Source organism: Cnephaeus nilssonii (assembly GCF_951640355.1).
Source record: "Cnephaeus nilssonii genome assembly, chromosome: 8".
NCBI lineage: Eukaryota > Metazoa > Chordata > Mammalia > Chiroptera > Vespertilionidae > Cnephaeus > Cnephaeus nilssonii.
In genome coordinates, this window is record NC_137079.1 from 19054868 (window position 1) to 19080892 (window position 26025).

General features: G+C 40.0%; 1 protein-coding gene across 6 annotated transcripts in view; it reads left to right on the top strand.

Annotated features, from left to right (window-relative positions):
* The window catches only part of NRG1 (neuregulin 1), a gene marked incomplete at both ends in the record, with an annotated part of 981791 nt that overhangs the window by 756072 nt on the left and 199694 nt on the right, over positions 1-26025 (top strand). For 5 of the 6 annotated variants that reach the window (XM_079779291.1, XM_079779290.1, XM_079779292.1 and 2 more), the window contains one exon: positions 19180-19755. The exons of the other annotated variant lie outside the window; for it this stretch is intronic. In XM_079779291.1, coding sequence (XP_079635417.1) covers positions 19656-19755 — 100 coding nt within the window. Of the gene's footprint in view, positions 1-19179; positions 19756-26025 lie in introns of those variants that run through there. 6 annotated transcript variants of the gene reach the window in all.

Consider the following 26025-nt stretch of genomic DNA (forward strand, 5'->3'; position numbering starts at 1 on the left):
TAACTAATTTTAGTTAGGAAAAATTCCTTTAGTTTTATCTCTATCTTCCTCCTAATTTTAGTTGCTTTTCTGTGTAAATATTAGAGCTGTAAAAAAAAAAAAATACACGAGCGAGAGTTGGAAAAAGATTTCCTGAAATAAGTACCAGATGAGTATGGTGTTTGCTTGAATTATGCTCAGAAGATCTACTTATTAGTGACAAATCCAGAGATTCATCTCTGTTGTGAGTATGTCCCATGTGACATGAGCTTACTCCATTTCAGAGGAGAATCAGTGCCTTGTGAGTCTGTGAAGTCACCCCAAGGCAGCAGAAGTATGTCCAGCTTTGCCCAACCTCAGCCACTGACACAGATCACTAGAGCACCATGCTATTTTCCCCAGTGTCCTCCACTTAGAACCCCTCTTTAATGCCCTTTCACTTGTTTTGAAAGAACATTTCAAAACATTATAAGCTAAGCATTTTGCTGTGTCTCCACATATAGCTCCTTCAATCATTACTTTAATTCGCCTCTTTTTAGCTCCCCCACAGCCCTGTTTCCTCAAGTTTCCAATATTCTTGACTGAAAAGACTGAAGGTGCCTCACCTTCCTCATCTTGTTCTCACTGCCTTGGATTTTCTCTGCATAATCATTTATCCTCGCTTATGCTTTTGTGTCATGAGAAAACATTAGCGCTCTCTCTTTAAACATTCTCAAAGACAGACCACATGTTAGAACACAAAATAAGTCTTAATAAATTCAAGAAGATTGAAATCATATCAAGCATCTTCTCTGACCACATGCTATGAAACTAGAAATCAGTTACAATAAAAAGACCTGAAAAACATTCAAACACACTGATGCTAAATTACATGTTAAACAATGAATGAGTTAACAATGAAATCAAGGAAGAATTCAAAATTTACCTGGGAACAAATGAAAACGAACACACAACCCAAAATCTATGGGACACAGCAAAAGCAGTCTTGTGAGCGGAGTTCATAGTACACTCTCTTTAAAGGCTAAACTTTCTACCCTGCTCTTCACCCCTTCACTTCTGTCCTCTGTAGGGACCTTGGTTCAACTTTCATCTCCTCTTTATCTTCAATGTCTCCATCTTGTTTTCTTACCTTCAATTGAACTTACAAACATCCTTAGGTTTTCCTAATTCTTAAAAACAAACAAATGGACTCAAAATCCTTCCCTCAAACCAATTTTATGTCCTTGAATTGCCACTCAAGTTGTCTACTTTTTGTTGTTAAATTTCTCAAAGAAGTACCCCTACATCAGAATTTTCGATGCACACATTGAAAATTTGAGGACCTCTCAGTCATGAGACTCTTCAGGAAGTCCCCTTTGTAACTACCATCTGTTTGATGCCAGATTTTCTACATATTCTTCAACCAAAATAACATTTCCAACAGATTGAATGCAGAAACAGATATGAGAATCCGGCTGTCTTCTATTAAGCCAGACATTAAAAGAGATTTATAAAAATGTAAACCAATGCTCTCTTCTCACTAAAATTGTTTTTGTTTTTGGAAAATATTGTTATTTGTGATAAAAACTATGTTATTTACATGAACATATCATGACTTAATATTGTTATTTTAAATGAGTTGGTAAATTTAAAAGTGTCTTACTTGCTTAAATTTAATTTCTAGTAGGCAAAAAACTGATAAAGACGGCCTGCAAAATCAATAGCTTTTTGGGTTTCCTCAGTGATTTTAAGAATGAAAAGGCGTTTTGATATTAAAAGGGTTGAGAAGAGTTAGGTCTGCACTCATGATTCCTTTTCCTCAATACTGTCCTCTCCTTTGATCTCTGATCATAGAATTGGCCCCACCAGTATCCCACAGCAGATTTTTGAAGTTATTTTTATATTAAATAAATCTCCCTGGGATTTTATTGCCCCAGGTATCTCAACAGTGGTTATCAGTGCTTACCGTCCTTTTCTTCATTTTTTTCCCCTCTTTCTACAACAGCAAACGACTGATTTTCTCCCTATCTTCCTTGTTACCCTCTTTCTCTCTCTTGGCTCCTATTACCTATTATATTTTCCCTCACAGTTGTCTCTACATACTTGTCCTTAAAGATAGTTTTCCTATTTCTTTTTCCAACTTTTTTTTTTTTTTTTTTAGATCTGAACATCTTTCCCAGGGTGTCAAACAAAAAGCAGTCCAGGTGCCAGCTGAATATTCTGTATCTCAGTGCCAGTGGGTCTATAACTAAATTGAACAGCTTCCCTTCCAATAGTTGTTCCAATTAATTTGATAGCTACTTCTATTTTATAAGCTCAATTCTCTTAGCCAATTTTAAATCTCCTGAGTAGTGTTTTTGTTTTTTTTTTAACTTTCCCACCACACCTCATGCATGTGTTCTGTTTGTTCCTCTGTCTTTCATTTCACCCATCCATTCCCAGCCAATGCATGTTTGGAAGCTTATCATCTCAAAACTGGGCTATTTCAATAGTCATTCCCACCCCATAGATTTTTACTTGCCCAATTTACCCTCTATGTTCCATAAATTTACTATTGATCTCAACTTTTATTTTTTAACCAGGAAAATATTTTTCCACCAAAAATTTTAACCGTAATATTTAACTAGCTGGGCTCTACAGGTGGATTTACCCCTGGCAACTTGAGTGAAGAAATGTTTGGAGTATCTTCTAGGCTCTCTATGTCTCTAACCAGAGAAAGGGGATCACTGAGATGGGCAGTGGAGACTGTTTTCCAGGCTTTCCTTTCCTCCTCCAGCCTTTTGCCATAGGCCAGTCAATTATTCCAGACAGGAGTATTTTCAGCTTAAGCATGTGTGTGTGTGTGTGTGTGTGTGTGTGTGTGTGTGTGTGTGTGAGAGAGAGAGAGAGAGAGAGAGAGAGAGAGAGAGAGAGAGAGAAAGAGAGAGAGAAAGAGAGAGAAAGAGAGAGAGAGAGAGAGAGAGAGAGAGAGAGAGAGAGAGAGAGAATGATTGCCAGCTTTCTAAGAAATGGGAAGAGATAGGAAGATAGCAATCATCATTCAAAGTAGGTTTTCACTTAATTTCCCTATTTTCAGTCTGAAAACACACATTTACATTCACTCATCTTGCCTCAAAATATCTGCTTCAGTGTCTTCAGAGAATAAACCTTCTGTTCCCTGAAGGGAAGGTTAATCATCTGCTTTTAATGTGTTGGAGTGGATCCGTGGATCTGTGTCTTACTCATGCTTTCCTGCATTCAATCCTCGTTTTCAACAACCCCTCCTCTTTCATCTTAGCTTTCTGTGCACCCGGAGCGTCCAAATCTTTAGCTTTTCCACGGTTCTTTAACTGAGTCAACTTTCTTGTCGGTCTCCTCGTTTGTAGGGACATAGTTTCAGCTTGTATGGCTTTGCTATATTACTTTTTACAAACTCCTCAGCTTCGCATCTCACAAAATTTGAATATCTTATCTACTGTTCATCACTTTTTTAGTATTTCGTTCCTTATCTTTTGGGTTAATACCCATTTATTTCTTTCCTTATTATAGTGGTATTTCAAAAGATGTGTTAGTTATTATTGCTGCTACACACTACCACAGATTTAGCAGATTAAACAACACATATTCATTAACTCCGAATTACTGAGGGTCAGATGTGCGGGTTGTGTCTCAAGTGTTTTTGTTTGTTTGTTTGCTTATTTTTTCTTCAAAAATGTCTGTGCTATTAAGGTGCTGTTTGTTCAAAGTGCCTATGATTCATATCAGAAATTAAAATGATGCTTAATGAGAACAAAACATGTTTTCACTTGAAATGCAATTAAACCAAATTGGAGAAACAGGGTTTTTCTAACTAAAATGAAAATAGCTATGTTTATCAAACTCTTAATGGTATTAGAATTTCTATCATAGAAACATTTTCTTTAAGCTATATTATTTCTAAATTAGAATTGACATTGCAGACAAAAGAAGTTGTAACTTCCTTTTAATCCAGTTATTTCTTTAGAGAACCCTTATGCTTACAACTCATTACAGACTCATTTGGTCATGTATTAATAGAAATTTTATGGAGAATTGTTTTTAAAGACTTGTGTGTAGAAGGTTTCCCCCACAAAATTTCATGTCATAGTTAGATATAACTTATTCATAATATGCTCCATTTTTAATTCTTAAAATGCCTTAAGAAAGAATTTCTACATAAATTGAAAAACTTTTCCCCTAAGGCAAAAATTGTAGATAATTTCCATAGTCTAAAAAGAACACATTTCTGTAAGTTACTAGTTTTTTTTCACATTTTTATTTGAATGCTTTGGCATTTTGTACATACGCTTATGTCTTAGTTTACTACATGTTGGCATGACTTGATGTTTTTCTAAAGCCCCCCCCATCTCCCCAAATTGCTTCCATTTCCAAATTTAACGTTTTTCTTGATCTTCCATAGTTTCAGTCCATAACATTGGGAGAAATAGCAAATGTTTTCTTGTGTATATATAATTGCACATATACAAACAGTTGAAGAAATACGCAATTTCCTATGATGATAACATTGGAAGACGTCATTACCAACAACAGCAACAACAAAAAATATTACTGCTCTTAAGAACTTGACCTTCAATGTATAATCTTGAACTCCTCTGTTTGGAAACAGCATATAAACATCATGTAATACATGAAACTCTAGAAACTTAAGTTGGTTATAAAAGTGATTTTGATTAGCTATGTAGCTATCACAGACCTCTATATCTTAATTTTAGGCTAGGTCTGCATTAGGCAACTAGTTAAACGTTTTTATTACATTAATTGATTTTATTCAGTTAAATTTGAATAATTAAGTGAACTGTGCATTATTTTCCTCCTTTGAAATAATCACGGAACAGACTGTTAGAATCATTTAAAAGCTGAGACAATATTTTGAATTAATATTCTTTTACACTTAACTCTATCCTAAAGTAACTGTCTTAAAAATCATACATTTAGCAATTTTAAAGAGAAAACATTCCTAACAGGTAAAAACACTCTATTCTGTATTATGAAAGATCTGTAATTCCAATAAATAACACAGAAATTATCTTCAAAGAACTTATCATCTATTTATGTGTAAATTAATATGCGTTCATCATCAAGAGGCAGTTAAAGCTTTGATCAGTCAGTGACATATGAGCAATAGAATCAAGCATGGTCCTTATTTTCTAGGATTTTCAGTGTAAGGAAGAAAGATTGGGCCATAGAATAATGTTAAAAATATTAATTATTTTTGAACTCTGGACCATTTTAATATGCAGTACCAGTCATGCTGTTAGTGAGCACACAGATGTCATACTCTTGACCAGAGAAAGAGGACACTTTTCAGCCATGTATGTGCCCCTTACCCAGAAACCCTTGGAAAAGTTTTGCAAACCCCAGAGCTCAAAACATGGTAAGGAGGGGATGCTCCCGACAGTGAGCATGGGAGGATGATCTTCATCAGGGTTGATAATGCAAACACCATGATTTGAAAAGTTTTTTAAAAAATAACTTTTTAGTCAAATGTTAATGTACCAAACCCAGTTAAATGTATCTGCATTTTTACTATATTTTTCAAAATAGATTTACAGTCTCCTTTAAACAAAAGTGAATTTTGGTGTTGCTTTTTAAAAAAATAGGTAATTACTAATGCAAATTAGTTACTGGCCTTGTAAAGGACTCCTGCAAGTGTGGGACTCTGAAAATTACTGGTTTCACCATAATTCTACCCTAGTTCATAGATGATTTTGGAACATGGCAAGTATGGTTGAAGACATATAAGTCTAATTCAATAATAGCTCCATCATCACAGAATGGTGATATTAAAACCTTTAGGGATAATTCATGAGGGCATTATTTGATAATCTGAGGCTCTACAGAAACATTGATGTCTGATTGTGTAAATAATTTCATCAATGTATACACCAATCTGGATGGTTCAGACATAAATTCCAACATTTCCTCCAGAATTGGTGCTCAATGTGTCAAAATCAGGGTCACCTTACTCAGAAACTGGTACACACGTTTTCCTAATGAATCCTTAGACTGATATACAGGGTAGGTCAGAAGTAGGTTTACAGTTGTTCGTATGGAAAATAATACAAATAATTAATAAATTATATAATAATGCAATAACTAATAAGTAAGAATACAAGAATAAACTCTGTTTTATAGACTCACAATTGTAAACCTACCTTTGTCCCACCCTGTACTTTTGAGTTAAATTGTTATTATTTGTAAATACGTTTTTTATGTCTACCATGAATGTGCATCAGAGTTTATATTGCATTCATCTTCATGGCAGGTGCTTTGTCTTAGTGATTATTTTGGCAGAAAGCATACACCAAAAATATCCCTGTGAGAAATAAAAACAAACCTCCATCCTCCAAAAATAGAAAGAAGCCACAACTGTTCAGGTTCCCCTTGGACCTGTGGCCAAGGCTGATGAAGCTCCTTGGAGTCCATTTGATGTCTGTGAGTCTGACTGAAACTCAGAGAAAGGGTTGGAGATAGGATGGTCTACAGATAGGAGAGCTAGGATTTCTGAGTTGGGTTTGATCTTCTGCTATCTGTGAAATTTCCCAAGTTACCTCCCCATGCCTTGTTTTATCCTTTTAAGAAATGGGTTTTATAATCTCATGATATAAAATATAAAATAAGAGGATTGTAAGAGCCTGGAAAGTGCCTTGGAGGCACCTTGCCTTTTATTTATCTTTCATTTTACAGACCAGGAAAGTATACCTTGCTGTCTGAAGCACTGAATACATTAAAATCTATATACATAAAAGCCTAAGCAACAGGCTGACAGGCCAGCCAGTAGGTATGATGCACACTGACCACCAGGGGGCAGACAGTCAACACAGGAGCTGCAGAGCAACAGCAACTTTGCAGAATGCCCTCTCGCACTCCGGGATCCCTTGAGGGATGTTGGACTGCCTATGTAGGCCCGATCCCTGCAGGCCAGGCCTAGGGACCCCACCTGCTCACTCTGCAGACGCCCTTTGCCACGGGGCCGCCCTAGGTGCAGCTGGCCTGGGAGGGACCACTGGAGGTTGGCTCCAGGGCATGTCCGGCCCCTCTCGCCAGTTCAGCCCCGCTGTCCTCCTTCTAATTAATATCCTTTCAATGTGCACGAATCCAATGTGCACTGGGGCGCTAGTGTTTTTATAAATGCATTAGTTTAATATTTCTCTGTAACAAATAATCCCAATTTTAGCATCTAAAAACAACACTTATTTATTAGCTGCCAATGTGTCAGTTGGAAGTCTGGGCCTGGCATAACTGGGTCTTCTGATTTGGGTCTTACAAGGTGGAAATCAACCTGTTGACTAGGCTGTGTTCTAATCTGGAGCTCAGGTCCTCTTTCAGGCTTATTCAGATCGTTGGCAGGATTCAGTTCCTTGTGGTTCCTGTACACCAGGAACAGAAATCTTATGATTAGAATTAGAATTCTGTTTACCAAATTAGTAATATCCCACTCATTCAATTATTAGCTTTATTTTTTACCTCATTTTCCCCATTGGGCCAGTTTAATAATCTGAACTACAGAAAACCCAAGAAGGGATGATGAAAAGAAGGAATTAGGAGCAGTGTGGTGAAAACTTCAGATCCATAAAGATGTGATTTTCATGGTTTTATTTATTCTTTATATCCTTAAGTGTCAATGGCCTGGAATAATCCAGTATTACCTATTCAGGAATTACTGAATATTTTAAAAATTACTTTTTTTTTTTTTTTTTTACAAAGAACTTCCTTTAGTAAAGTTGACTTCCATTCAGAGATTTTGGGGAAACCTGGGCTGGGTTGATTAGGACCAACAACAGCTAGAAGTCGGGGGAACAGTGACAACCACAGAGGTGCCATTTTCCTAGTGTCTCCTATCAGCTGGACACTTGACTCACATGAGCTAATTTAATCCTCATAAGAGTGATGTTACAATAGGTATCATAACCCCCACTTTACAGATGAGGTGACAGCTGTGAAGGAGCAGAGTCAGAATTCAAGGCTCTGTCTGACTCAAGGGTGCTTTCTTGGGGACAGGGTCTCTTTATCAGGCTTCCATCCAGGCCCAAGGCAGAGACTGGCCCCAGAGGCTCTGAGGACAGAGAGACTGGGGAATGGCAGATGGGGCTGCTGAGTGACAAGCACCCTCTGAGAGGGAGGCCATTTTCAGTAACCAAAGAATATCAACTCTAGGTCCTGGCCAGGTAGCTCAGTTGATTAGAGCACAGTCCTGCTATGCCAAGATTAGGGTTTGATCCCCAGTCAGTGCACATACAAGAAACAACCAATGAATGCATAAATAAGTGGAACGACAAACTGATGCTTCTCTCTCTCTCTCTCTCAAATCAATAAGTAAATACAAAAATATTTTTAATCAACTATATAAAGGAACTCTCCTTCTTCCTTTCAGAGTTATAATTAAAATTTTCAGAAGTCAAAAATGAGAGCTATATATAATAAAGTCATTTTTCCCTAGAGAGGAATTTACAAATAAGGCATCAGTTGAATTTTATAATACCTCATTATGGTGATTGAGTAACAAGTGTTGATATTATTTTTTTAATATGAGGAAATAAGGCATAGAGTAGGTAAACAAGGGCTAAAGTGGATTAAAGTATGTAAAAATGTAGTGACAGAAATCAGTGAGTTCTCTTCTTGAATCCTGCTAACTGTAGCTTTGGTTGAACAAATCAATTAAGATGGAGCTCTCACAGCTGCAGAACTTGGAAAAGTTGCAGTTACTTCGTGGAAGTCCAGTGTGCGTTGGAGTAAAACGTTAAATTTGGAAAGATTTCAAAAACCTTCAACGGTTGCTCAATCACTCTGAAGTTGAATTAACTGTAAATTGTGAGTTCTTTGAATACATTTAGAGTCTCTTCGAATATACATATGCTGAGCATGTACTTTAAGGAGATATAGGGATGATTCCTGAGGTGGGGCAGAGAGACAGACTTAAAAAGAAATAATTATAAAAATGTAGGTGCTAAACTGAACATAAATTCAGCAGCAATTGGCTCTGTTTGGGAGTATCTGGGAAAAACAGAAGAGGTGAATTTTGAGATGGGTCTGGAAGGAAGAATACAAGGAAATTCTAGGTAGAGGGAGGGGAAACAGAGTTAAAGGCATGGAAGTAAGAAAAGATATTATTATGTTAGTGTGACCAGGATACACTGAAAGCACAGAAGAAGATAGGAAAGAGGTTGATTTTTTCTGCAGCACTTAGATTGGGAAGGACCTGGCTACCCTCTATTGAGAAGTTTCAACTTTAGAGCAACAGGAATCCACTAGAGGTATTACGTCAAGAATGACAAGATAATAGCTGTATTTTTTTTTGAAGATTAACTCTGATAGCAGGCAAGAGGATGACTAGGTGTGAGAAGTGAAAATGAGCAGTGAGATGAGAACTTACAAAAAGGCCAAAAAATGACAGAGGACCCAGACTGGGGAGAGGCGAAGGACATTTAAAAGCTGCTTCAGAGGGGAATGAACTGGAGGGGGTGGGGCGCCAAATGGCTGGAATCATGGGAGAAAAGGAAGATGTCAGGAGAAAGGCTGATGCCTACTTTCTGATCTCTAGGCTTAAGAACTAAAAAGAACACACTTCATCTGACAACTAGGAAGGCATTAGTGAATTTTGAGCAATTTCATTAGATTGCTGGTGTAAGGGAAGAGGTGAACTTCTTGAGCTGATAAACAAACAAAAAAAAAGAACTGAGAATGTTTGTTTGTAAAAGGGAAGGAGGGTCAAAAGGAAGGTTTTTGTTTTGGCTTCTTTGTTAAAGTGGGGAAAGATTATATTGCTGGAGAAAACTGGGTAATTGGGGTGACATGGCATTAGATATTGGGAGGACAGATACAGAAGCAGGATGAGGAGGGGAAAGTATTGATAATACTTTAATAAAAGTTTCTTAGGTAAGAGGAAAAAAGTAAATTTTAAAAGAAAAAAAAAGAGTTGATAACATATATATAAATTTCTTTACATTTCCCTTCTGAGATAGAACTCTATAGCTCTAGTACTCAAAGTAAACACCACTGATAGAAACCTAGCACATTGCTGGCACTCAGGGGTCTACTTAGTATCATGAAAATAAAAGTGATAGTGTATTTCTACCTCATTTTGTTAGACTCTCTTTTGGAAACAACAATAGAAAAATAAGATCCTGCAATTCCAAAGCAAGATAAATGACCCCTAAATAAAAGTGACTTTCTCTTCCTACCTATAAAACCATGGCTTGTTTTGGTCAGCCTCAAAGACAGGAGTCTCAGTTGAGTGACAGGCTTTTTTGTCCCTGAATCTACCTGCTTTATGGTATCTCAAGGATTTCTGTCCACTCTAGGACCAAACAAAGATCACCCACAAATGCTAATCCAGGCATATTTTAGACATTCAGTTGGATACCTGGGACCAGAATCACCTTCCAGAATTTCTCTAGGGCCCCAAAAATCCTATATATTGAACTAGAGGCCTGGTGCACGCCCAGCCTGCACCCTCTCCAATCCAGGCCCCCTGGCTCATAACCACTCGCCTGCCTACCGGCCTGACAGCCCCTAACCACCTCTGCCTGCTGGCCTGATCGCCCCTAACCACCTCTGCCTACCAGCCTTATCGCCCCCTAACTGCTCCCCTGCCAGCCTCATCACCCCCTAACTGCCCTCCCCTGCCAGCTTGATCGCCCCTAACTGCCCTCCCCTGCTGGCCTGATCACCCCTAACCACCTCTGCCTCAGCCCCCACCACCGTGGCTTTGTCCAGAAGGACGTCAGGAAGATGTTTGGTGTAATTAGCATATTACCCTTTTATTAGTATAGATAGGACCCTAGACAAGACTGGTGCTCCCTGCACCATTTGAACTAGGTTTCCATCTTGCACCTTGGGAAAGAGTTGGAACAAATCCAATCATTTTGATTAAGCATAAAAGACAACATTTTCCATGAGAATGTAATCTTCTGCATGGTTGGTCACCAGTTATTTTTTGGACGGTCATTTAGTTTCCGTCAAGTTAGCTAATTGTTCTGCTAAATTATCTTTAAAAGATGACTTGCCTCCTTGGGTTGTTACTACTTGTGACATTCTTTTCCCAGATGAATGAGAATTGAAAGATATATACATTTTTAACACATACATACCCCAAAATTCCCAAACATATATAAAGTGTGTTGAAATTTGGTCTGTTGCGAAGTAACTTGAATTCTAGGCCTGGGTCCAGGGGTGGAGATAGCTGTAACATTCCACTGAGAACTTCACTCTTGGCTCTCAACTTAAAACCAAAAATCCCTACTCAAGTCAGATAGATGAAGTATTGGTCTCTAACATGAGGAGGAAGTGAAAAAAGGGGGGAGGGGTATTCAAAAAGATTTAGTAAGGAAGTTAGAAGGAATTATGTGGGAAGGAAGGAAAAAAGAATAATTGTGGTGTTATTACATGCCTGGGCCAGGTACAGAATGTCATGGGTCAGTTTTTCATTCCATACAGCCCAGTTATCATGATGACATTATGAAGTAATTTCCTATATAGTATAATCTGTTTTGGAAATGCTTTCTACCAGGTGTCTCTCATGGGATGTACCAAAGAAAAGAGTTGATATGTTAAATTACTCTTACTGTTCAAATATTTGAAGCACTAATTCATCACTCATGACATTAAATTTAGATTTTAACATCATTATATGTTTAACAGGGATGAATCTTTTTACAATAATAAAATGCCTCTTGAAAGGAAAGATGTTGACCTTGGAGAAGATCTTGTGGGATGACTCTTAAAAGACTTTTATGCATCTGAATCTTTTTGCTATGTGTTGTTAGATGGTCACAGAATCTGAGCTCCAAGTACGTATGGAGAAATCCCTTTGCCTTCACTGTATAGATAGGGATGGTGGGAAGGGTGCAAAACGTTAGAGGAATTAAAACCGAACTCAAAGCTCATTCTAAGGTGTAATTTGCTGAAATAACTACAAGTGGACATACCACTACTCTGTAAAGAGATAAATAATCATATGGAGAGAGGAAACTTATATTGTGCCCATGCTAGGAAGGGGTTTTTAACTTTCCATTAACAGTGGTGTGTTTGCAGGTTTTCACCCATTATAATTTTGTTAGAACATCCTTGCTAAAAACCAGCTGTTTTATGGGCCTCTTTGACATGTTGCAAGAACCCAAGAGAGCAAATGGAGCCAATAAATTGCAGAGGCAATTTAGGAAAGAAAGTAATTATCCTTCTTGAAATTTTACCATTTCATAAAAGTTATCACCTCACCTCTTAAAGTTTTGAAAGATTATACTGATTAGTCAAGATTTTTACTTTATACACTTCTTAGAAATGCTTATTTTATTTTCACAGAAGTTAGTCCAAGGTTACTGGTATCATATCATTATCATTTTAAAATTTGACCAAATAAACATAAGCTTATGCACATATATGTATGTGCAGTCTTATAGACATTTGAAAGTAATTCTATTTTTCCTCATTTATTCACCAATTAACAAAATGTATGTGATTGGCTATGATGAGACAGGCATAGTGCTAGAGATATGACATAGAACTCGAAATAGTCACAGGCTTTGCCCTCAAAGAGATAACTGTCCAGTGGGAACAGATTATTGTAAGACATCTATATTTATATAAAGAGGTAATATGCAAATTAGGCCAGGACACCATAACAGGTAATGACTGGACAGGAGGAGGTTGTGTGTGCAGGTGAGGCCCAGAGTGGAGACAGAGACAGGCAGGGTGGCCAGGGGACGCTTCGAGTCAGGTGCGGGTCCCGGTCCCCCGCAGTGTGCCTCCTCACACGGCGGGAGGTGGGGCACCTCCTTGCAAGATTTCAATTGCGTGCTGGGCCTCTAGTTACATAATAACAAACTGAAGGAAATGTATTGAAGGAGATGAAAAAGTGTGATGGGAGATGAAAAGAGTTTGAAAGTTAATGGAAAGCTTTTCTCAGTAACTGAAAACCAGTTGGAGCCTGAGAAATCAGTGGAATTAGACCACACATAGTAGCTGTGGTAAAATTCAGGCAGAGGAAACAGCAAGCACAAAGGCACTGGGGCTGGAAAGAATGGCAAACTTCAGAGGCATGTTGCAAAGAGACCTCCGAGAATGAAGCAGGAATTGCTAGGGATCAGGCACGGTGAATAAGGCTGGAGTTAGGCACAGCCTAATCTACTACAAGAGCATTAGACATGGCTCTGGGAAGCAAAGGGTAACTGGATTAGATTTAATCTTCGAATAAGCTTCTCTGCTACATGTGGCAAAGTAATTGGAGGGAGCAAGAGCGCAGGTAGAAAGCTTTACTGTGGTCAAAGTAAAGAAAGGAGGAAGGCTTGGATTTGGGTGGTAGTTAATCCTATAAAATAAAAGGCTAATATGCAAATAGACCGAATGGCAGAATCACCGAACAACTGGTCGCTATGATGTGTGCTAATCACCAGGGGGCATGCACAGAACATGGAGGGTGTCGGCCACAGCGGGATGGTTGAGCAGGTGAGCAGGGGCACCAGACCAAGGCAGGGCACCGGTCACTGTCATTGGGGTGAGCCTCTGATGGTTACTGAAAATTCTTTGCTCCCATGCGACATGGTCCTGCCTGGCACTCGCACCTCCTTCTGGCGTTGGAGCTGCCACTCGCACCCCCTGCCAGCCCCGATTGCTCAGCACCATCAGCTGGTGCGAGCGGCAGCTGCTGGCCTTGATCACCCCTGAGGGCTTCTCCACCTCCCCCTGCTCCTGAGGGGCGATCAGGGCAGCAGCTGCCTCTAACACCCACTGCTGACACTGGCCCCAATTGCTCTGCACCAACAGTGGGTGTGAGTGAGGCCAGCAATGTCAGTGCGTGGGAGTGGCAGTTGCAGGAGTGGGGCTGCCAGCAGACAGGGTACTGGGGGCTGTGGCAGGAGGGGCCGGGCGGAGGGATAGAGGGCTGAGACCCACCCCTGTGCCCACTGCAGCTTTGCAGCCCACAATTCCTTTCAAGGTGCACGAATTCATGCACTGGGCCCCTAGTTTAGATGGATAAAAGATTACTGACATGAAAAGACAGGACTCGAGATGAGTTTGATATAGAAAAGGTGTCAATTATTATTAGAGTAGGTGATTAGTAATTAATTGGTAGAAAGTGATACTATTAGAACCAGGCTTTTGATATTTATCCAATTCCACTTAAATTCTTTCTATGCAAAACTAGTGATTACTAGATGCAAAGTGGTGCTTGGAATTCTAATCGTTAGCAGTGTAAAAGAGGTGGATAGGGCAGGATAAATAATCTCTGCCTTTTATAGGCTCACATTCAACTACAATGCTTCTCATTCCCAATAGAGGAAACAAACACTAAGTATATACCAACACACATATATGTGTACATGCACATACAAATAAGCATAGTTGTATACACACATGCATGTCTGTGTATGTGCATTATATATGTACATTTAAATTTGAGGTGCTTGCATCACATACACATCTCAATTAAGTACATGTTGTAAGGAGATTGGGGAAGAAAAAAATAAATTATTACAGTGAGGGTGAGGAAGTGAAATTGAAAAGTTGCATGAGATTGTTTTCTCCTTAAAATGTTTCAAAAACTATTAAGTCTTATAGCTTCACCTTATTACAGAAGAGACTTATGATACTGGCTCTATTTGTAAATTATAATTCATAAAAAGAAATGAGGCACTAATCTTCAACTATTAAATCCATTTTTAATCTGTGCTGTATCCCTACAATTATGAGAGTAATATTATCAGTAATAATAATGATAGATAACAGAAAATAACAGTAATCATTGTCGTGTAGTAATTTTTATTTTTATATATGTTTTTATTTATTTCAGAGAGGAAGGGAGAGGAAGAGATAGAAACATCAATGATGAGAGAGAATCATTGATTGGCTGCCTCCTGAATGCCAACCTGGTCATGGGTCCTGACCAGAAATCGAACCATGACCTCCTGGTTCATAAGTCGATGCTCAACCACTGAGCCACGCCAGCCAGGGCAGTGAGTAGTAATTTTTAAAAATCACACAAACAAGCAGAAAAACAAACAGATTTCATTTTAATGTGGTTTGAACATTACCTTTTTAATATTTATCTTAGGATTCTAAACTCACAATTTTGTTCTCAAACTGACTTCATAGCAGACAGAATATGGTTAATTAGTAATTCTGTTAAATATTTGCCAATTGTAATGGAGGACACCATCTCCAGTTTTGCCAGAGCATATTGTTGATCAGAAGCCCTTTGTTGAACAAAAACATCTTGCATGTTGGTTCTAAGAGTCTAAACATAAAGAACAATTGCTAATCTGTGAATTCTTAAGGCTCAAATGCATCTCATTTTCCTCACATGATAGATACTCTTTGCTTGCTTCAGTTTTGTGTGTATTTTTTTGTATTGCTTGTTAATGTCTCCTATTTATAGTGATAGTATTATCTAATCTCTAAGATAGTATAGAATTGTGCTTTATCATGACTATAATTGTGCAGATGGTGGAACATGCTTTGAACCACTAGAGGTGAATTTACAGTAAAGCTATGAAGCCTACCCTTCAGGGCCTCTCACATCCAAGGGCCCCCTTTAATGTTCTTGGACTCACATTTGCATTTTTAATTTTGTGTTCTTTTCCTTTAAGAACATCTCCCAAATTTTATGAGCTCCAGGCCCTGGAAAACTGATCTGTCGCTGCGTTGCATTTGTAGTATAATAATTAATTTGTTTTTCTAGCTTTCTCATAATACTTAGCTTCATGAGAATAAGGGTGATTCTTGCTTGTTTGTTTCTCTGCTATCTCACACTTATTTTGGTAACTGCTTGGTGAATGAATGAATGCATGAGCCAAGCACATTTAGTGGTTGTCTGGAGCTGGCTCTGCTGAGTGAGATCTTCTCTTGCATTCGTGCATCTTTATTAATGCCAACTTTGTTGCAAAGTTTTAAAAAATGTAATCTTTATGTAAATTATCTTAAATTACTTCATTTTTAAAAGTTAAAAGCATCTATTTGCAGAATTGTAGATTAAATTCTCATTTTTGTTAAAGTGCACAGTATTTTGCAAAAATGGAATTTATCTTCCCATGTTAATATTCTCTCATTTTCTTTATAAAATTTTCTTGGAGTATCTTCAGAAATGGTCAACTTTGTAGATTTTGAGGATGCTTCTAAAAGTTAGGCCTAGCCAACAAAAAAAGTGTTATGGCGCATGACTGCACTTATTTTAAGCTGTTCTTTAATATAAGATACCCATTTTGTCTTTATTTCTCAAGTTGCTTATTTATAAATCTCCACTCTGTTTTTCAGGAGTTGACATTGTTGACAACTTGATGTATGTTACACACTCTCTATGATACACACTGTAAGAGTTGAGTAGTACACAACAAATTCATAAAATTATACCATGAAGATATATCGTCCTTCCTAAATTAGACAATTGAGGTTAATATTTTTATTTTCATAAAAAGAAAACCATTTTCCTCCTTTCTCCATCTCTTCTTCTAATCATTTCCAAAGTGTGCTTTTGAAAATTCATTTGCCACTTCCCAACCACAGAGATGAATAATTTAATAAGAACAATCTTAAATTCTTGATAAATCACAAATATTTTAACTATCAAAGCAATGGACTTTTATTTGGTTAATCTTTTAGCTAGTCATAAATAATGTAATAAAATAAGCTACTGAAAAAATTAACATGAGGACATAAAGGATAAAGTCTTATAAGTAATGTATTGGTAGAAAAAATTTTTGGATTTTGCCATCAATTTCCTGACAAGTCAGTGGCAACTGGCAATTAAAATATGACTCCAGAATCTGAACAAAGTCCCAGGAAGCAACCTTGTCATCCAACTGCCGCTTCATCACTGTTCTTTAAAGTTTCTCCAACATTTATTATTGTGCTTTTTGTCCTCTTTTTTTCCCATCACATCAAACCAAGGAAAGACAATTATTGAATGCTTATTTATATCCATCTTCTCTTCATATCTGTTCATTCCTCAGGCCTGAGCTTTTCCACAGGAACCCTGACATGGCTTAGTGGCTGCCATGTTTTATTATAAAGGTACCACATATCAGCAAGCTTTTCTGTAAGTCATTTGTGCTTGGTTTGGGAAAACTGTCATCTACTACCATAGATTTGTTCCAATGGAAAGTTATCACAAAATTGTGGGATTTTTCCATTTACCTCATTGAAAAAATGACTGCAATAGGAATTAATAGGCTGTTTCGTGAAGTAAAACATCCAGATACAAAAGGGACTGAATTATAGTATTTCCATAGCTCTGGGTTTTACCCCTGGCTTCCTGCTTTTTGGTAAAATCTGAAACTTTTTATAGACTCCCAAGTATGGTTTCCTTTATATCTCTCAATTTTAAAGTAATGATCTATTTGATAACATGTAGCTATTTTGTATTAAGCCCTTACAGGGTCTCACATCCTGGAGATGAAGTACCCTTTTGGAAAGGACTCCCCTTTTCTGAATTTTGCTGTTTCCTGCTTGTTGAGCAGTGTCCCCTCCTGGGAAAGCAGAGTTATTTCAGCCAACATTGGGCTCCATTTGACATTGGAATTTGTGGGATACTATATATAGTGCTATTCAGATATAGTCATAATCTTTTCCCTGATTTTGCTGTGTTTTTTTTTATAGCTCAGTAAAATGTATATTTTTGTTGAAAGGCTATCAGAAAACATTTGAATATCAAACTTTTTCAAAAATAATGATGGTAATATTGATCAGACATCTTTTAACAAAGCCACCCAAACAGTCTGGTTCTTATTATATTGCAAATTAAATGAGAATAAAATTATTCTTATTTTAGGACAGTTTCAAAATGAATATTTTTGCCCCCCCCCCTTCATTGTCACATACAAGGAGGCACCTCGGATTTCATCTTTATTTAAATCGTGGCAATTCAAACATATACCTAGAAGGCTGTATGTAGGTAATGGTTCAGTTAGCATTAACCCCACAGAATGGAAAATCAGGAGCAAGTCACTATTAAAGTGGAATACCTTAATTTCATGTATGGATTGCTCATGCTCACCTCTTCCTGACCACAACACACATCTATCCCTGTCAATTAACAGTGGAAGTTATATCACAGCTGTGATATAGCTATGAGAATGTTCTCTTGACATGATTCTGGATCATTCCGTGGTGCAGGTCACTCTGGCCTTTAACTTTTGTCCTTTGCAGCTGGCTGCGAACGTTTTTTTGGATCTCACTGCTCTTTGGAATTCTCCACCAGAGGGAGGACGAGGGACGGGAAGTCCCGAGGAAGCTGGAGTCAGAGGAAGCTAGCATTAAGGAATTAAAGAGCTCTGGTGCTGCTCTCCACTCTGCCTCCCTGCTCGCTCACTCATCTCAGCTGAGTGAGCGCAGGTCGTGCAGACATTTAACTGTTGATCGCCTTTTAACCAGGGGTTTGCAGTTCATTTGCAATTAAGTTGTAGTGAGAGATAGCATAGGACAGCCCCTTTGAAGAGGTCAGGTTATTATTATTTATTTTAGGAAAAGCAGAAGATGAGGTTTAACAGGCACGTTGTTAAAACCATGAAGAAAGGCGGGCACACGCGCGCGCGCACACACACACATTCAATAGCAGATCTATGAAGAAGGTGCGATCTGACCACCTTTAAGGTTCACTGAGCGCCCTTCCTGTGTACCCAGGACTGTCTTAACACGCAAACTCCCTTCCACCCGGAGTTATCTTGGCCCTACGTGCGTGTAACTCCCTAAAGTAAGAAAGGAATGAACCTCAGACTCTCCTGGGAAGACAGCAAACACTCCTCTCCTTCCCAGGGGCTCCTGAGCCTTAATTTGGGGGACAGGTGTCCGAGTTGCAAACTTTTGTCTCCAACATTTCTCTGCATGAAAGGGAACGGATCAACTCTTTGGGGCGCTGCCTGGCTCAGGAGAGCGAGGAGCGCGAGCCGCTGGGTCCTTCTATCTCCCAGGGCCGCTCGGTTCGCTTCCCGCGGCGGCGGCGGCGGCGGCGGCTTCTCCGCGCAGGTTCCAGCGACCCCTATCGGGAGTTCCCTGCAGCCGCGGGGCGCGTGGCCGCCCCCCGCCCGCTGGCCCCGCCGGGCTCGTGGAGAGAAAGGGGCTGCGCCCGGGAACGCCGAGCCCAGGCTCCTCCCGGTGGCGTGTCCGCGCCTCGGGGTGGGGGTGTGGTAGGGAAGAGGGAGGGGGCGCGGGAAGGGGAGGGTGAGAAGGAGGCGCCAGCCTCCAACCTGCGGGCGGGAGGTGGGTGGCTGTGGGGCAATTGAAAAAGAGCCGGCGAGGAGTTCCCCAAAACTTGTTGGAACTCCGGGCTCGCGCGGAGGGCAGTAGCAGAGCGGTGGCTGCCTGGGCATGGGAGCGCGGGCTGGACAGTGAACCCTTTCCCCTTCGGGCTGCAAGCACGCCGGATAGAGGCCAGGACAGGAGCCGCCAGCGGCGGGACCCGGTGCGGCGAGAACCGCGGACTTCCCAGGCGACAGGAGCAGCCCCGAGAGCCAGGGAGACCGCCTGACTGCGCGATCGCCAGTCCCAGGTGCCTGGACCGCACGCCGCGCCGCGCTGCTCCCCGAAGCGACGGGAGACGCTCTCTGCGCTGCGCGAGCGCCGCAGCCCGGTCGCTGTACCCTCGAGGGACAAACTTTTCCCAAACCCGACTCAAGCCCTCGGACCAAACTTGTCGCGCATCGTCGTCGTCCGCAGAGCCGTCCTCGTAGAGCGTGCACTTTTCTGGCGAGATGTCCGAGCGCAAAGAAGGCAGAGGCAAGGGGAAGGGCAAGAAGAAGGACCGAGGCTCCGGCAAGAAGCCCGCGCCCGAGGCGGGCGGCTCGAGCACAGGTGAGTGCGCCGCACGAGGGCTCCGCGATCCTCCTTTTCCTCCTCTTCCTCCTCTTCCTCCTCCGGTGCCTTCGCTTTTCCCTCGCCCGCCCGCGCCCTGCGCTCGGGGCGCCTGGCCCAGCTCCCCGGCGTTCGCCGAGCGGGGCGGTTCTCTCCCTCCCTGGCGCCGCCCCTTACCTGGGCGCCCAGCCCCACCTGGGCGCCCGCACCCTGCGCGCGAGGCTAGGGGTGGCAGCCCGGGGTCGCGCTCTCCGAGGGTCCGGGATGGACAGCGCTCCCAGGTGCGCCCTTTTACCAGCGCCTTAGCCGTGCCGAGCCCGGGAGCGGGACCTGGAGTGCTGGAGCGGAGGCTGGTGCGCGCGTGTCCGAGCCTGGAGGGCTTTGCACGGGCCCCGTCTGCCCTCTAGCGAGAAAAGCAGGAACCGTTCTCCGGGCCGTGTGCCTGGCTGGGAAGAACCCGTTGAGAGAGAGGCCGCTTGAGAGGTTGAGTTTAGGTATTTGGGGCAGAGGGAGTGGAGGTGTAGGGTCTTGGTTATGTGCGTTCCTTCCTCCTGATTCATTCCTGCGGGATTGGAACTCCGATCAACTAAGAGGGATTCCTAGAGGTCAGTAAAGCAGATAAAATCTAGCCCGGTTGCAGGAATCAGGTTTGTTCCAAATAAGTTCTCAAACTTTCGGCTTAGTTCTAGTTTTGAGGAACTCCTTGATAAGTAAACATAGGGTCCACTTATGTCCCAAGAGATGCCCAAATCAAAAGCTTACCTGAATTTTTGAACCCAGCTGTTTACTGTTTATATAATAGAATGAAATAACATAGAATGAAATGAGGCTTTCTAGAGACCAATCTTGTATTTGATAGTCAACACGGACATGAATGACAGTATCACCTTAGATTTCCCTAATAGGAGCTGATGCTTTAGATATTGTCTTGGACAGAGGAGGCTTCCCAAATAAATAGTTGTTTATGAGTGATTGAGTAAAAAAGATGCTTAAAAAAGAGGAAGGGGAAAATATAAAGGCTACTGTTTTTTACTGCCATAAGTCACATAGAGCATTCCCCAACACTTTTTATACAGTATTTCTGAAGGATTAATTGAATAGCTCTTGGTAATACTGTGGCTGAAGAAGATAAGCAGAAGTACTTGCCTGTTCCTTGCAGGAAGAAAACAAAATTTGTCTCGTCTTCATATTGGCATCACCGATAGCATTTCAGAACCTGGCATGTTGGCAAAGACCTTAAGCAGGTTTTGAGCAAAACCGAAATTGAACAGAGAGTAATTGTTTGGCTACTGACCATTCCTGTGCATGCTTCTATAATAAGACGCTGCTGATCAGATTCACCTTAATTACCTTTCATTAGCCGTAATGAGCGTGTACTGAAATTTTCCTTACTTTTATCCTATGCTTGGAGATACCATACAGTATTTCATTCAACAATGTATGGATGGGATGAGGAGCTGGATTAGCAACATCTCTGTGACTTTCTCTACTGCCCTTTCAAAGGCCATCATAGTGAATTACAGAGGTCTTAGACCTAACTCAAACTGTAAAGTTGTAAATAGTTTTTGTGTAGGGCCCTTTAGGTGTCCTCTGCCTTGCCTGTGAATACTATGCTTTCAGAAGTTTCTGTGGTCCTCTGTAGGTGGTCTGAAGAATGAAGGATGGGGCAATGTTTTAAAGTAGCATCCCTTTCAAGTAGCAGGCTAGCATTTTGTCCAGGGTTCATAGCAGCAGTGCCTTAACACAGGCATTGTGGATAAGCAGATAGTTCCGTGGGGGAGAGACTTAAGAGCAAGCAGGTGTTTCTGTGCCCTGCACATCTAATCTACCTGCTGTTCTCTCTTTGACATGGGTTCAGGAGCTTCCTTGGTGGCTCTTGCTCTGCTTCCCAGCCCCACAACTGTGATTCCCTCCAAACTAGATGGATTGGCATTCTCTTTCACTGAAATTTTCTCTACTATCTTACTGAAAAAAAATAGGGGCGAACTTGTCTCTAGATTAGTTTTTAGTATATTTGTTTCTCTTCCCATCAGGTAGTGGTTTTCTATGGAGAGGAAACTTTTACCCCATCCAGGGCAGCTTATGCTTGTTAAGCCATATAAATAGAATAAATGACATTCCATTCTTCGATGCGAATATTTATTCCTTGATGCAAAAAGAGCTCAACTTGAAACTAGCATTATCTAAAAGCACAGGGCATTAAATAGTGTTGCTTTGAAATCAGTGTCTCTCTCCTTCTTGTCATTTTCCCTATAATGGTAGGTACCAGTGTACCTTTCCTGATTTTAGGAGTATGAATAACTGATAGCCATTCTGGTTTACGGGGAAAACACACACTTTTTGTCAACCTTTTTTTTCACACTTTAGTCTCAGGCATCCTCAAAGGAAGGGCCTTTAGATGCCCTAACTATAACATTGCCACTGGTCGGCTCAAATTAGGACTTATGAGGACACCACCTCTCAAATGGCTCCTGTACTAGTGCCCTTCAATCCCAAATTTCACCCCTTTCTAAAAACAGCCACTGAAACTTGTGTCATGATACACATGAAACAGCCAGGCCTTTCTTTGGATGCTATAAGAGTACTTCACGACATTCAGGGATGAGGGGGTGGATATAATGCTGAGAGAACTCAACCTCTCAGCCCCGCTGTGTGCTGTATCACAGGCAGAGGCATAAACACATATGTTGGAGGGATATCTTCAGGAGAAAAAGGCTTCTTTAACTTACGTGCGCCATGTGTGACGGATATGTAATACATATATGGCTATGTTTCATAGCATCCACATCTATATATATAAAAGCTTAGTATGCAAATTGTCCCTATGGGAGTTTGACCGGGAGACTGATCACTCGCTTTGACATGCGCTGCCTCCAAGGGGTGGTGTGGAATGAAGGAAGGCCCCAGCTGGCAGCCAGCAGCTGGGGAAGGGAGGTCCTGGCCAGCAGCCAGAAGGCCCCGATCGGGCCTGATCGCCGGCGAGGCCTAGGGACCCCACCAGTGCACGAATTTCGTGCACCGGGCCTCTAGTTTTTATATAATTTTTATATAATTAACTGAATATTAAATCACACACTGTTAGGGCTGCAGATGTTCAACAACAGAATTATCTATTCCATAATAATGGCTCTTATAGGTCCCAAGCCCTTGGAGCCATTAATTCCTCTTCTTTTCTCAAAATAAGCAACCTCAGCATCATTCTGGGCTTTGCAACATGGACCCATGAACCAGGGGCCCTGTAATATCCAGGGCCGCCTAGATGCCAGACCTCCCATGCTCCAGGCTCTTCCTATTGATTCAGCTCAACAAACGTTTCCTATTGAAGCCTGAATTACAAAACCAAAAGTTGTGTTTTTTCTTCTTTTCTTCTTGGCTCTATACTTCCCTTTGAATCTGTTGGCTGATATGTTTTTCTTTCATTAAAACACTGCCAAGGATTCTTTTTTGTTTTCTCTCTCTCTTAAATGGCCTGGAACAAACTTATTATCAAGCCTAGCCCAGTTCTAGAATTATTGGGTCTCCCTTCACTGCTGACAGAAGAGGCATTTGTGAGGACAAGTGGTGGAAAATTCAAGCAACTTAGTATCCTCAATGAGTAGAAGCAGGGCCCTGGGCTCCCCAGATGACATCACCCACCTGTTTTGTTAACTAAGCGGCTCCTCAGGCTGAAGTGCTTGTAAACATTCTTGGATATGAAGTGTCCTGTCACTAACAGGGCAGCGTGTGTTTACAGAACACGAGGAATGTCCAGTGATCTGTTTCAACCTGGTTACTTGTAGCCACTTACCTTATGTAATTATTAAAAACAGTAAGTAGTATTTACAGAATGAAGTGGGATTTATTTTGAAGAATTATTTTGAAGAAGAAAGAGTGGGAGAAAATGAGGTATTATTCTCATATCTGCAAAGTGATAAAATGATATTGACGGGAGAATGGGGAGGAAAATAAATAAATAAATAAACATATATACATATATATATATAAAATCAGAAAATATTGAGCCAATGTGAGAACAGAAACCACCTAATTGCCAGTCACTTTGCTGGACACTTAATTTTTTTAACAAGGGGGCTACCATTTATCAATATTTACCATGTTCCAGGCAGTATAACAGGTGCTTTATGTGTTTATTCACCTGTCCTTTCGGAAGGAAAATGCCTCACTATTAAGCAGCAAGAGGAGGATTCCTAGTACTTAGCTCTGCTGCCGGATTGCCTGAGTTTAAATCCTACTTGTGCTGTTCCTTATCTGGATAGTCATGAAAAAGCTGCTTAATCTCTCTGTGCCTGAGTTTCCTTATATGTAAAATTGGGATAATAGTATTATTCTCATGAAGTTATTATGAGTCTTCAGCAAGATGATCTATAGAAGTATTCTGAACATTGCCCGCCATGTAATAAGTGCCCAATAAATGTTAGCTCTGTTTATAAAGTTACTTTAGAAACAAATTGTGTCTTTGCACAGATATTCTATATAATTTTCAAAATCTACCTTTTATGGTAAAAAATAATCCAAAGCTTGCTTTAGATGAGAGTAAGTATAAATATTAATATCTACTACCTGTAAATGTAGAGAAAAGTGGATAAGTATGTCAAATACCAGGAGTGCATATATGTGTAATAAAAACAGTCCTGAATTCAGTCTAAATATTGAAAGTAGAGTGAGGTGCAACATAATTTTATCTCTGGCAGAAAAATGTTGAGATTTCAAGCTATGAGAAGAGTTTGAAACATGACTCCTTTTCTGGCAATACTGAAGAGTTGATGCTTAACCCTCACATTATTATATAGAATATGCATGATCTCTTTTGGGACTAGTACAAATTGCAGCAATTGAAAAGGAAAGTGTGTATTAACATGCCCTTTGCTATCTTTTTATCAAGTGTAACTGTATATTGCCAGTGAGGTTCATAGAATTGAATGCAGGTGTTTCTAAATATAACCAAAATAATGAATATAATAAATCCACATTTCATCCTATTTTCTTTCCTCCCCCTCCTCACTAGAAGAGATATATGTAGTGTTTAAAGTTCTGGGAGTGTAATTCTTACCAAATCGGTGTTTTTTTTTAGCATTCTCTAACTAACATGTTAAATTTGACTTTTCTAACAGTACTGAGAGTTCATCGTGTTCTGTTATAACAGAGGAAACAAACCAAGTGTCAATATTTTGGTGATTTTATTTGCTCAAATAAGTAAATAAGTGGGTACTAGATTTGTCAGGGGATCAATGTCTAACCACTATGCTTCACACCTGAAACATATAAAATAATATAAAATCTCAACTTTAATTGGAAAATAAAAAATACACATACAAAAAAGAAGTAAATAATAGACTTCTAATATTTTAGTTAATCCTAGAGCTCTCCTCTTGACAAGCAGAAAATACAAAAAATTAAATCAGATAGTATTAGCTTAAAACACAGATTTTAAAAATAATATCTATTAAATATGCTATTAGGTACATAAAATGAAATTTCCCCAAAGAAATAAGTGATGTTTTGGATTCACCCTAATCCTACGCATGTCTGTATGTGTGTGTCTTTGCACGAGTCTTAATAGATAAAAAAAAGGAAAGCTACCCAAATGCCAATAGATGTCAGTGTTTGTTGCTTTAGAAAAAGTAAGGTGTTAGAAAAAAAAAAAAGATACAGCTTAATTTATTCTCAGCCTTAATAAACAAAGCTGACTACTTTAAAACTTCGACAATTAAAAATACCCTGTATAATTTTGTTTACTTATATGTTGTTGTTCATGAAAATATTGTTTCCACATACCTTTCCTTTAGTTTCTAAAAGATGCCTCTGCAATAAATTCTCCCCACAATTCAGAATGTAGGCTGAAAATAGCACTGATCAGTGCATGTCTTCTTTTTTAAATTTAGAAATAATTACTTAAGAATTTTGTTACACCTCGGATTTACTTTGCTTTTTTAAACTGTAAATTAATTATGCATGTTTCTGATGCTACCTCGATTAAGATTGAACAAGTGTATTTTTGAGTCCAACCCAAGTGAGATCCCTGGAGTTCATTCTCTGGGAGGCCGGAGATGGTCAGATTTCTTTCTCCCTCTTCCCAGTGCCACCCTGCTCTGGCCTCCAGAGGGTGCTCCAAGAGCATCACACTGTATTCCCCAAAGAATGTCTCCTTTTTCTATTCTTAAGTGACTTCGATATTCTGGCAACCTTTGGGAAAGAAGAGGGTCCAGATTTCATGAGTTAGGTGCTTCAACAGGGGTTTGTTTTCCAGCTTGACCAAATCGCCCGAATTCC